The sequence below is a fragment of the Podarcis pityusensis genome, assembly GCF_964106645.2.
Source record: "Podarcis pityusensis genome assembly, chromosome: 11".
NCBI lineage: Eukaryota > Metazoa > Chordata > Lepidosauria > Squamata > Lacertidae > Podarcis > Podarcis pityusensis.
Window position 1 is genome coordinate 19,069,461 of NC_138036.1, and position 13,415 is coordinate 19,082,875.

The 13,415-nt window shown below is 44.8% G+C and overlaps 1 protein-coding gene across 1 annotated transcript in view; it reads right to left on the bottom strand.

Annotated features, from left to right (window-relative positions):
- Window positions 1-13,415, bottom strand: part of OXCT1 (3-oxoacid CoA-transferase 1) — a 56,082-nt gene that overhangs the window by 16,851 nt on the left and 25,816 nt on the right. Inside the window, exons 8-13 of the mRNA XM_080972824.1 lie at window positions 10,370-10,477; window positions 4,945-5,059; window positions 4,723-4,817; window positions 4,582-4,630; window positions 2,864-2,936; window positions 1,751-1,826 (exon numbers count right to left, since the gene is read on the bottom strand). Coding sequence (XP_080828950.1) covers window positions 1,751-1,826; window positions 2,864-2,936; window positions 4,582-4,630; window positions 4,723-4,817; window positions 4,945-5,059; window positions 10,370-10,477 — 516 coding nt within the window. The remainder of the gene's footprint in view (window positions 1-1,750; window positions 1,827-2,863; window positions 2,937-4,581; window positions 4,631-4,722; window positions 4,818-4,944; window positions 5,060-10,369; window positions 10,478-13,415) is intronic.

Here is a 13,415-nt window from a genome sequence, read left to right on the forward strand (position 1 = left end):
TTAAAATTGTGCTTTGTGTTTGTTTTTTTACAAGATAGAACCGGCTAAAACGAAAAAAATAATAATCCACAGTAATTAGTGCTTCAAATACTATTAAGGAAAAATTGCTAGTGAACGTCAAGTCTTTTCAAAATGGACATACTACAGGGTTGGCAACACCTCCTGCAAATCGTAAAAATGATGACTTCTGCATGTTTTATGTCAGAACGTATTATTTTCCTTCTATTTCAAATGAAGGTGTATCCCGTCTGAAAAGAGAGCTCTTTCAGATGCACGAATGGGCTCAATTATAGGGAAGCAGAGTTTTGACTATTCTCTTTCAAATGGAAGCCCCTGGTGCTGCTGTGTTGCAAAATGGTTTGGTCTTTCAAATCTGGGGGGTGAGGGTATAGGGGTAGGCTGGGGTCCCCCCCCCCCCATTCTTTCAAAAATAATAGCCCCACTGTTCACATGGAACTTAGTAGAGTATGAAAAGAATAATTTCATTCATACCTACATGCTTAGCCAGAAGTAAGCATCATTAAGTTCAATGGGACATACTCCCAGACGTTGTGCAATTGTGTATAGGACTCCAGCCCAAGGCAGACTTTCTTTTAAGAAACTAGACTATAGTGAGGATCTCAAAACACTAACAGCAGGTTTATAGCAGGAGGAAATTGTGGCCATTCAGATCGTGCTGGACTCCAAATCTAATCATCTCTGACCACTGGCCATGCTTGCTGTGGCTGATAGGAGCTTGACTCCCAACAAATATCTGAGTACATTCAAAGGACAGGTTAACTTTTAAGAAGCCATTGATCTTTCAGATTCCAAGCAAAGCAAAGAGGGCCTAAATATTATGTTAGATTCATCTTTCGTTGGTCAAGCCTCAAGAGTGAACCAGATTATTTTTTCCAGGATCCCTAAATTGGTGTCAGGCGAGGCTGCATGAAAAGGCTGAACTGCTGAGAGTGAAATATCTCAAGATGCAAGTTCTCAGTGGGAGGTGAATAGACTCTGAACTACAGTCATACACACTAAGAAAAGGAAATCCTTGCAATAAGAAAAAAAACCAGTTTTTTAAACAGCCCATATTATGGTGATGACGATGATGGTGACTACATTACATGTGTGTTTACTTCTGGAAATCGATTTAATTCATTCTGTCACCTACATTTTAGGCTTTTGCCAATTTCTCTATGGACAGCTGGATTCCTTGTTGAAAAAGCCAACATGCCTAGGAATGACTAGATTACAAAGTGGAGAACCAAAGATGTTTAGGGAAGGGCTGTGGCTCAATGGTGACGCATCTGCCTTGCATGCAAAGGGTCTCAAGTTTGATCCCCAGCTCCTCCAGGTAAGGCCATCTGAAATCAGGAAGAACTACCAGTCATTTTAGACAATACTGAGCTAAATGGGCCAGTTATAAGACAGCTTCCAATGCTCAATTGGTAGGTGAAGGTTACTAGCCCGTTCTCTACTTTGATTACACAATAACATGTTTTGTTAGAAGGAGTCGTGAGCACCCACCCTGCTCTTCCGAGAACTTATGAACTGATGCTGGATTTTTTTATATGTAAAAAAAGGAAGAAGTTGTTCTTCAATTACAGAACAAAAACAAAGCATTGGGATCATTGCATGCATCCAAAAGGAGTCATTTTTACTATTGTTGAGAACACATCATTTAAGTGAAATGAAAAGACGCTTCTAATCACTTCGAATAAAATGCATGATGCAAATATATAATAAGGACGCTTCTCCATCTACTTACAGGAATCATCCAGTTGGCTAGATCACCATATTTAGACACCTGCATCGCTCCAAGCATTGTCAGATTAACATGTCCCCTGATAAAAGGAACAAAGAAAGAAACGAGCATGCTTTTGGCATCAGAAATTCTGGCACAGTTTTTGTTCGTTCCATCTACAAGCCCTCTAACCATTCCTGAACAGTAAAAAGGTAAAGGGACCCCTGACCATTAGGTCCAGTCGTGGCCGACTCTGGGGTTGCGGCACTCATCTTGCTTTACTGGCCAAGGGAGCCGGCGTACAGCTTCCGGGTCATGTGTCCGGCATGACTAAGCCGCTTCTGGCGAACCAGAGCAGCGCACGGAAATGCCGGTTACCTTCCCGCCGGAGCGGTACCTATTTATCTACTTGTACTGGGACGTGCTTTCGAACTGCTAGGTTGGCAGGAGCAGGAACCGAGCAACGGGAGCTCACCCCGTCGCAGGGATTCGAACCGCCGACCTTCTGATCAGCAAGTCCTAGGCTCTGTGGTTTAACCCACAGCACCACCCGCATCCCAACAGTGCCTCTCTATAAAAGCAAGGGCAGAAAAATAGCTTAAAAATCAAGCGCCGCTGGATAGCTGCGAGACTAAAATCTCATGCACGTTGAGGCTGCCATCTTATACCCACTTACCGAGGAGTAAGATCCATTGAATTCTAAGGCAGATATAAGGGTAGTGTCATTACCTGGGATTATGTCCCACTGAACTCAGTGGCCTGGGATAATTATCTACATGTCAAACTTGGTACCATTCGTCATTTGCTAAACAACACACCAAGGTGGTAACGGTAAAAACAAAACATCACTGCACAGCCTGTACCACAAAATCACCCTTAATACTCTGTTCATACAACACAAAAGATTAGTACAAAAAAAGTGTTGGCCTGACAACTGACAGCACCAGCCGAGTTGACTATTTTGAGTTCGATACCCAGCTGCTAAATCTATTGAGTTCCAACACCCAGCTACTAATTATTTTGCTGTTTCGCAGAAGACTGACGGATAGTCACTTTGGTGTGGGTTACTAATAAGTTCAGGCACCAGCTGGGCCTGTGCTCTTGACATTTAGAAAATTAGGTTTTTTCATTACATACCCTCGAATCATTGCAAAAGATTCATCGCTAGAGAAGTAGGAAGCCCCTGGAAGCACGGTGACCGTCTCTTTGCCTGTAGAAGAAACTTGGTGTTAAGTTTGCTATGGCCAACAGGCAAAATCCCAGGGTGGTGCTGGGAATCAATGCTGTCTGTGTCACACAACAGGGCTTCACAAAGCTTCTACAGTGGTACCTCTGGTTGCGAACGGGATCTGTTCCGGAGGCCCATTCGCAACATGAGCACAATGCAACCCGTGTCTGCGCGTGCTGCGATTCGCCGCTTCTGCACATGCGCATGACTCATTTTGCACGCCTGCGCATGCACGAGCAGCAAAACCCCGAAGCAACCCTTTCCGGTACTTCCGGGTCGCCGCAGGACGCAACCTGAAAACGCACAACCCGACGCAAACGTAACATGAGGTATGACTGTACTCTTTTTTCGGGGGGGGGGTGAGGAAAACAGAAAGACAAAAGCAATAAAACACAAATGACAAGAGTCCCTCCAAACTTCAAGTAGACTCTTCCAAGGGAGAATGCTTGCGAACAAAGATCCTTGCCAGTGACTCTGATAAAATTTTGTGACATTCCTTTAGACACAGATTTTTAAAAATGTATATATGAATGCCTCTGGCATGCTGGCTCTTAAGTAAGCTTTAATTTCTCTGCAACCTTTTAAATATATTTATATAAAGGTTGCAGAGTAATTAAAGCTTACTTAAGAGCCAGCATGCCAGAGACATTCAAATGCTGCACAGTCGTACCTTGGATCTCAAATGCCTTGGCTCCCAAACAAATCAGCTCCCAAACGATTGAAACCCGGAAGCGAGTGTTCCGGTTTTCAAATGATTTTCGGAAGCCGAACGACCAGCACGGCTTCCGTTTGGCTGCAGGAACTTCCTGCAGCCAATCAGAAGCTGCGCTTTGGTTTCCAAACATTTTGGGAGTCGAACGGACTTCCAGAAAAGATTCCATTTGACTTCCAAGTTACAACTATATTTGAATTGTATCAGGAAATCAAGCTTGCTGAATGACCATGGGGCACTCATTCTACCTACCTCTGGGGGTTGTTGAGAAGATAAAGGAGAACACTGTACATGACATGACCCAGGATTTAGAGAATCCAAGAAAGATGGGCATGGGGATTGCCGTCAGAGACTCCACTCAATCAGAGACCTTGGTGTAGGGGAATTCCAGAAAACACCACTGCCCCCAGTTCTCCTATCTGAGAACATCTGGCCTCCTCCTCTGATGGCTCTGCTTCTAAAGGAGATCACCACCACCCGTTGTTCTGCCATGCTAGTTCATACCTGAAGAACTGAGTGCAGCCCCTTTGAGAGACTGATAGCTTTCCCAGAAAGGCTTGAGCAAGGAACTCTAACCTACCTGCAGACTTGCTTAAACCCTCAGTTGGCTCCAGACCTTTGCTGGAGCAATATCCCAGGCCAGCCTTTCTCAACTTCGAGTTCCCAGATATTGTTGGACTACAAGTCCCATCATCCATAGTCAATAGGGGCAGCGGTCAGGAATGACGGGAGTGGTGGTCCAACAACATCTGGGGAACCCAAGGTTGAGAAAGGAGACTATTGCTCTTGAATGCCTGTATCAAACTTGAATTTCGCCTGGCTCTGTTTCTCTGCTTTCCACTCCCACCTCCCCATTAACTTCTTGAAGGAAGGGCAGTATAAATATGTGAAAGGAAGACAAAAATCCGGTTTAACCTGCATTGATGAGGTCAGGGTCAACTTCGCTTTCAGATGGGTAAGGTCCCTAGTTAAAACACAAAACAAACACTTGCATTAACTTTCCAGTCAAATGGTTGTGTTGTCTATTGATTCCCATTGCCTGTGTCCCATTCTTACCAAGCCAAGGACTCCATTTTCACTCTGTAGATGAACAGTTATTTCTGGACTGATGAAGTTGCTGGCAAGCAGTGGGATTCCAATACCCAGGTTAGCTTAAACGGTTCGGTCAAGGTTAAACGGATCCGAGTTCTTTATTCTGTACACAAATTTATTGAATTCAAATGCGCCTTGAAAATAATTTTTTAAAAAGTGACTGCATTCCACACAGCCAAAGGATACCGTACATGCCATCCTCGAATTCAAGGGCGGCTCGCCTGATGATCCTCTCTCTTACGTTATCGCCATCTTTCTTCTGCTTGCCTTTGCTATCTTCAGCTTTGCGTAGCGACAACCTCTAGAAAAGCAAGCAGAGTGAAAAGGGTGGTGACAGCTGCACTCTTTTGTGGAACATTAAGGACCAGCATATATTATATCACAGTTGGTAAAGGCAGGCCTCAGGCACCCTGAAGCAGTAAGAAACATTTTTAAGATGGCCTGGCTTGGTTTATGCTAAACACTGGCCTGATCTGCACATAACGTAAACGAAGAGAAACATATGCAGTAAATAAGAGAGGTGACCTGGAGGTCCTATATTTACAGTAAGCTCTCTGCTGGTGTCCCTTTGCCTGTTTGCACTCAGAGTCAAACCAGGTGGCAAATTCCGTTAACCTTTTTGTGGCAGTATTTTGGATCACAGTTGTTAAGTGTAGTTTCAGCCTTTCTGTGAGTGTCTTGAATAGTTTCATGGCCTCAGCAGCAGAGTTAGCTGATATAATCGCAATATGGATGTCCTTTAGCTCAGCTGTTTGAAGAAGGTGAGTCAGGGCTGCGTTCAGTAGGGGGGACCATTTGATTCTTTTAGCAGCAGATATGCCAAGATTTGGAATGTGGGTGGCGCTGTGGGTTAAACCACAGAGCCTAGGACTTGCCGATCAGAAGGTCGGTGGTTCGAATCCCCACGACGGGGTGAGCTCCCGTTGCTCGGTCCCTGCTCCTGCCAACCTAGCAGTTTGAAAGCATGTCAAAGTGCAAGTAGATAAATAGAGAGAGGGAGAAATTACACATCTTTACATTCTCCCTCCAGGAAGACAAGAATCCTGCAGACAGAAGCCAGGGGCACTCCTGCATGCATCTCAGAACTGGAAGTGGAAGCCTGGAAGCAGCAAGACTGCTAGGTAAAGGTAAAGGGACCCCTGACCATTAGGTCCAGTCATGGCCGACTCTGGAGATGTGGCGCTCATCTCGCTTTATTGGCCAAGGGAGCCGGTGTACAGCTTCCGGGTCATGTGGCCAGCATGACTAAGCCGCTTCTGGCGAACCAGAGCAGCGCACGGAAATGCTGTTTACCTTCCCGCTGGAGCGGTACCTATTTATCTACTTGCGCTTGACGTGCTTTCGAACTGCTAGGTTGGCAGGAGCAGGGACTGAGCAACGGGCGCTCACCCCATCGCGGGGATTCGAACCATCGACCTTCTGATCGGCAAGTCCTAGGCTCTGTGGTTTAACCCACAGCACTACCCACGTCCCTACCAGGATGCTACCAAGACTGCTACCAGGATGCTTATACAGTTGTACCTTGGTTCTCGAACAGAATCCGTTGCATAAGACCGTTTGACTTCCGAAAATGTTCGAAAACGAAGGCACAGCTTCCAATTGGCTGCAGGAGCTTCCTGCACTCAATTGGAAGCCATGGAAGCTGCATCCCAAAATAGTTTGAAAACCGGAAGACCTACTTCCGGATTTGCGATGTCCGGGAGACAAAACATTTGAGTCACAAGGTGTTCGAGAACCAAGATACGACTGTATACTGTATCCATGCATTCGAAGCACCAAGAAGGAACTTTTTTTCATATGTGGTGGGAGTGTAAGAAAGTGAGAGGTTTCTGGGAAATGATATATAATGAATTGAAGAAGATGTTGAAATATACATTTGTAAAGAAACCAGAAGCCTTTCTGTTAGGAATAATAGGAAGTGAAATAAATAGAAAGGACAATAAACTCTTTCAATACGCAGTAACAGCAGCAAGAATATTAATGGCCCCAAAATGGAAACAGGAAGAAATACCAACTCTTGAAGAATGGAGAATGAAACTTATAGACTATGCTGAATTGGACAAACTAACTGGGAAGATCAGATATCAACGGGACCACAAGTTCATCGAGGACTGGGGAAAATTTACAGAATATCTGAAAAGTATATGTGATGAACAAACAACGCTAGTGGGATTTAAAGAGGCTTTGTGAAAGGCAGAGGAGTATTGTTAAACAGAAAGAGGATTGTAAAAGTAATATTAAAATGCAATATTAAATTTAGAAAATGGGTAAAAATGGGTAAACATGGATGATTGACAGAGAAGCTGATGGAAGTCTAAAAATTGAAATTTGTGAAAATTGTTTGATATTGGAATTGATATAATGGAAAATTTTAATAAAAATTATATACAAAAAAAAAAAAGAAAGAAAGAAAGAAAAGAAAACCGGAACACCTACTTCCAGATTTGCGGTGTCCGGGAGACAAAACATTTGAGTCACAAGGTGTTCGAGAACCAAGGTACGACTGTATACTGTATCCATGCATTCGAAGCACCAAGGCTTCTGAATCTAAAACTCTGACTTGCATCTTGGCTCAAGTCTCTGCTTCTTCTCACTTTTGAAACTGAGGCATAAAGAAAACGCGAAGATATGTTTAATAGCAGCTTAAATCGGAATTAGGCTTCCCTTGGGATGTTTTGCTCTCCCAGCCAGAGCCAGGCTAGATATTACAGCCATAATTATTCCTCTCCTAATATGATAAACTATCTTCCTTTTCCAGGCACTCTAAGCTAAATCTGCTTTATACTGGAACCCTCACTCAGCACTCGGGTGGATAACCACATTCCGTCCAAGACCAATTTACGTTTGAAGAAGCGAGCCCAGAGCCTCCAAGGTAGATGCAATTTTTATAGGCACTCTCACTCTTAAGACAGTAAACAGAGGAGCTTGCCGTTTCATCGCCTGTTTTGACAAGGCAGATCCCTAGAAGGATTACAAAACTCAGCAGACCAAAATTAATCCCTGCTGTAACTTTGGTCTAGACGATATAAAACACTTAAAAACGAGGTTGGGGGGGGGGGGAGTGGCGTCATAGGGAGGGAGGGGAGAAGCCGGTCTGGAGAACAGGAGAAAAACTGAAAACAATCATGGCTTGGCTATGCAGTAACGAAGATCTATACCCAGCCTCCTATCGGGCTGAAGAAGAATCAGGAATAACATTTGATGCTTAGCCTCAAAAGGAAAAGGTAAGCAGTGCTATCGTTCAGCACACGTAAGATGCATTTAATTATTTATAATCTCTCTCTCTCCCTTCCTTCCTTCCTGGAGCTCAAAGTGACATATATGGAGGTTCCAAAATGGTCTCCTGTCCAGGTACCGGTCAGACCCTGATCTGCTTATCTTCAGCAAGGTGGCTGCATCATATGCCCTTAGGACCTTGCCTTGGAACCAAAGCACTAAAACAAGAGTTTTATCACAAGGGTCGGTTTTTCAAGTTTTCTATGTTCAGGTATCCATTCTTAAGGAAATCAGCCCTGAGTGCTCACTGGAAGGACAGATCCTGAAGCTGAGGCTCCAAGACTCTGGCCACCTCATGAGAAGAGAAGACTCCCTGGGAAAGACCCTGATGTTGAGAATGATTGAGGGCACAAGGATAAGGGGACGACAGAGGACGAGATGGTTGGCCAGTGTTCTCGAAGCTACCAGCATGAGTTTGACCAAACTGCAGAAGGCGGCGGAAGACAGGAGTGCCTGGCGAGCTCTGGTCCATGGGGTCACAAAGAGTCGGACACGACTAAACGACTAAACAACAACAACAACAAATGTTCAGGCAAAGCTTTCCCTATGGATATGCCTGCTGAGGAACGGTTCCGTATCTGCCACAGACCCCTTGTGCTCTGCAAAAAGTTCTGAGGCAGGTTATATAGAGGGTGTACAAATTGATGTGAGACACTGCCCTGGTGTTCCTTCCCAATTCAAGCTTTTTTTTGCCTCAAACTATCCATGGAGCTGCCTTATACAGGGAGTCACAACATGGGTCCGTTTATTTTTTAATTATTTTACATTATTTATTTCCACCAGGTAGGTCTCAAAGCGGCTGCCAACAATAAAAATAGACACTGTGCAAAATTTTAAACATAACTTAAACCTCCAAAACACAGTTAATACTGACTGGCAGGGGCTTTCCAGAGTTTCAGCCAGGGGTCTCTCTCTCTACAGTTGCTGGAGATTGCCATGGACTGAACCTTTTTGCATGTAACTCATGAGCGCCAGTTCTGAATCGCAGCTCTTCCCTAATCTCAGCGTTCCTGGCAAAACAGTATGGAAACCACTTCTAATAATAGGTCAACAGAATCGTAAGAAATGAAAGCCACCTGGCCCTACCACCAGCAACATGAAACACAATTATCTGCTCAACAGGCTTCCAAAGGATCCCCTCTTGGGTAGTCAGGATGGTAGCTTCCAAAATATCCTGTCATTCCTGACCATTTGTCATGCTGGCTGGGAGCAACTGAAGTTGGCTACCCCCCCCCAAAGGTCACTCAAACGACACCCATTCTCCAGAGAAGAGGCGTGCACTTGCAGAGACAAGAGCTCTAGCTGGCTTAAGTAAAGGTAAAGGTAAATGGACCCCTGACCATTAGGTCCAGTCGTGACCGACTCTGGGGTTGCGGCGCTCATCTCGCTCTATAGGCCAAGGGAGCCAGCGTTTGTCCGCAGACAGCTTCCAGGTCATGTGGCCAGCATGACTAAGCCGTTTCTGGAGAACCAGAGCAGCGCACGGAAACGCCGTTTACCTTCCTGCCGGAGCGGTACCTATTTATCTACTTGCACTTTGACGTGCTTTGGAACTGCTAGGTTGGCAGGAGCAGGGACTGAGAAACAGGAGTTCACTCCATCGCGGGGATTCGAACTGCCGACCTTCTGATCGGCAAGCCCTAGGCTCTGTGGTTTAACCCACAGCGCTACCCGCGTCCCAGCTGACTTCAGTAAGCCAAGCTAAAAGACTGAGGGATGCTTGGGCACACATGCCCACACACAACATACCAGCCAAGCATCTTCGCACCCCCAGATCCTAGGATGGCAGGTCAGGTTTCTTGCCAATGCAAAAATATGGTAATAACCGAATCCTAAATGTGAGCTCAGAATTCATCCACTATTTCTCACCAAAGGATGTTGGACACAGCTGCAGTTTTGGGGGCTATTTAGTGAAATTCAGATGTAATTAATGAAGTGCTGAGGATGCGTTCTGTTAAGTGGGTCGCATTGGGATTCAACCTTCATTTATAATTGGATATGGAAACAGCATGGTGTCTGCTGAGGTCCACAGAGGCACAAAAATGTTTTACTGCTTATACATTCAAGCTCCGATGAGATTATCAGCTTTTGTTTTTTTCAAAAAAGAGAGGGAAAAAACAAGTTTCCAACCCCTCAGGATGAAGATATGCTTGGGTGGGTGTGGGTGTGCTGAATTTTTTTAGAAGTCAGAGAGGTAAGTTTCACCCGTGCTAGGAAGGCATCACTCCTTGTAACTAGCGAAACCCATAATTATGCAAAATAAGAGCAGCAACACAAATGTGCCCAGGCTGCATGGGCAAACACACAGGATGGCCCCAAACTCGTTAAAACTTACCTCGATTCTTTTTTCATACTTTCCCCCTTTGATGAGACGATGGACGTAGATCTTGGGGACATGAATATCTTCTGGGGCAAAGGAACCAACGTCCACAATTTCTTCTACCTGAGCAGATGTGAAAAACAAAAAGGGTAAAAATCAGAGAGTGCACACAGTACACAAAGATTAGCAGATGGCAACATGCAGGGCCCTTCAGTTCCTTTTGAAGAGGTAAGTCCCCGGGTTATTTTTTGAAGCAACAATGAGTTACATAGCTCCAAGAGCTCTCAGTTTATGAAGTGAGGTGAGGGCTTGGGAGAGCCAGCATGGTGTAGTGATTAAGAGCGGTGGACTCGTAATCTGGTGAACCGGGTTCGCTTCCCCACTCCTCCACATGCAGCTGTTGGGTGACCTTGGGCCAGTCACACTTCTCTGAAGTCTCTCAGCCTCACTCACCTCACAGAGTGTTTGTTGTGGGGGAGGAAGGGAAAGGAGATTGTTAGCCACTTTGAGACTCCTTCGGGTAGTGATAGAGTGGGATATCAAATCCAAACTCTTCTTCTTCTTAGATCCTTTAACTGGAAGTCTCACTTTCTCTACTACCCACTTCCTGGTTCTGCAAGTAAGCGTTGCACAGATTGTGTCTAAACACACTGAGCGCCATGTGGCTTCCAAGAACAACCATGGCAAAATACTTTATGCCACCCATTTCCCAATATTCTAGAATAAAAGAGCCTGAAGCCAAGCAGGTAATGTTTGCATGTTTACGCTAGAAGAGAAAGCCGCCTCGGCTGCCTATTCACACTCTCAGCACTGCAAGGTCTTGCTATTAATTGCCAGATGGGAACAGGAAGTCCCCAGCCAGTATTTAACTTTCTTGTTCTCTCCAGCAAAACAGTGAGGTACTGTGCAATGGTCCTCTCTTTAACCAAAGAGTCATCCAAGGCGACGGCGTAGAAGTGCAATCTGAAGGTGCAACTGTGTCTGTAGCTGCTTTGAGAACCAGCAGCTACTACAGTCACTAGGAGGCTTCTCTCCATACGACGCCTTTCCAAGAGCAAAATATTTGAGCAGACACTATTTTCCCTCTCTCTTCATATACCCATGATCTTTCACTTTACTTCTTGGAAGCAAGGAGCATTTTACAAAGCAAATATATATATATATATATGAGCACGCATTTATTCTGAGCGTATAGTTTGGGACACTTCAATTCATAACATGTGCAGAATGCACATGTTGCCACCCCATGTGCTAAGAACACCAAAGACATTCATTTAAGCAGGTGGGTTGTCCCCATGGGCTTATAAAAGAATAAGCGTTTTGAAATGCCAGTCGGAGAAACTCATCATAACTCAAGATGCGCGTTGCAACATAATAGCTGAAGCACAGCAAGACTCTTCCCCACAGAAACTCCAAATAGGATTGAGGAGCACCGTGGGGGTGGGGGAAGCAACAAAACGCACCATTTTCCAATTTGACAGAAGCAAGCAAACAGCCAAGCCTCTCTCCATCCTGCCTTACTTTGCAAAACAGCAATAGGTACCCAGCAGAACACCAAAGGAAAAATGTCTTTCTATTCTAGCCTTCTAATAAACCTTCCAAACCATTAATTCTACCCCCCACCTTAAACTATAAAAGAGGAAAAACAGAACCAGAGCTCTAGATGGATTTCTAAGGCTGAAATGTGGAAGACCAAGATGGCATCATGGCCAAATACATTGTTGTCATTCTCGTATTTATGTATTGATATCCTACTTTTCTCCCAAGTTGCATGAAGCACTGCAACCTTGTGCATCTGGGAATCCTGGGTACAAACCTTTGCTCTTGGCAGGAAAGTGTGCAAAGATTCACTACTAGTGACAATTGCCACAGGAATTTCCTGGACACAAAAGGCTAATTCTTGTGTCCTTGCAGCTGGGAAGCCACTAAAGACGGATGCCCAAGTTCATCCATTCAGCAGGTGCAAATTCATATCTTACACCAGTATATAAAAGCATTTTTGAGTGGCCAACGCTGTAATGTTTAATGCGGAAAAGTGATTGTGTGGAAGCTTGGACACGATCCAGGAAGCAACCCTTGACCCTCCAGATGTTATTAGACTTCAACTCCCATCGTTCCCGACCTTTGGCCATGCTGCCTACGGCTAATAGGAGATGGATTTCAACACCATCTGGAGGGTCTCAGGTTAGCTACCCCTGAATTAGAAAAAAGGGACAAGATAATAATAATATTATAATAATTTATTATTTATACCCCGCCCATCTGGCTGGGTTTCCCCAGCCACTCTGGGCAGCTTCCAAGAGAATATTAAAAACACAATAAAACATCAGTCATTAAAAACTTCCCTAAACAGGGCTGCCTTCAAATGTCTTCTAAAAGTCAGATAGTTGTTTATTTCCTTGCCATCAGATGGGAGGGCACTCCATAGGGCGGGTGCCAATACTGAGAAGGCCCTCTGCCTGGTTCCCTGTAATCTCACTTCTCACAGTGAGGGAACCACCAGAAGTTCCTCGGAGCTGGACCTCAGTGTCCGGGCAGAACGATGGGGGTGGAGACACTCCTTCAGGTATACTGGGCCGAGGCCGTTTAGGGCTTTAAATGTCAGCACCAACACTTTGAATTGTGTTTGAAGAAACTCACTGGTAGGCCAAAGCCCCTATTGCAGCTTCCTGGCTGATGCGTAGTCAGTGTGGCGCATCTCGGAATTCAAATTTGTGAGGTAGAATTAGAATTAAGCAGAGTTTCTGGGACGCAAGAGCGAAGACTGTTATCGGCAATATAAGAGTGTGCATTTATAAGCACGGCCATTTCTCAGCGTCTCATCGTTAACAATGAAAGCAACACCACAATTTTTGGTGACTAATGAAGCTATTCATTCCTGTCCCACAATGTAATGAAAGTCCATTGTACCTGCAATAGCAGCATTCTAATGGCGTTGCTAAGTAACCAAAGATACATTGCAGGGTTTTTAATTACATTTCCTTAATTAGTTGTGGGTGAAAGAGCATTTCTGCACTCAGATCTGAGCCCCACCCCCACCCCTTTGTTCCTCTTCCTTGCT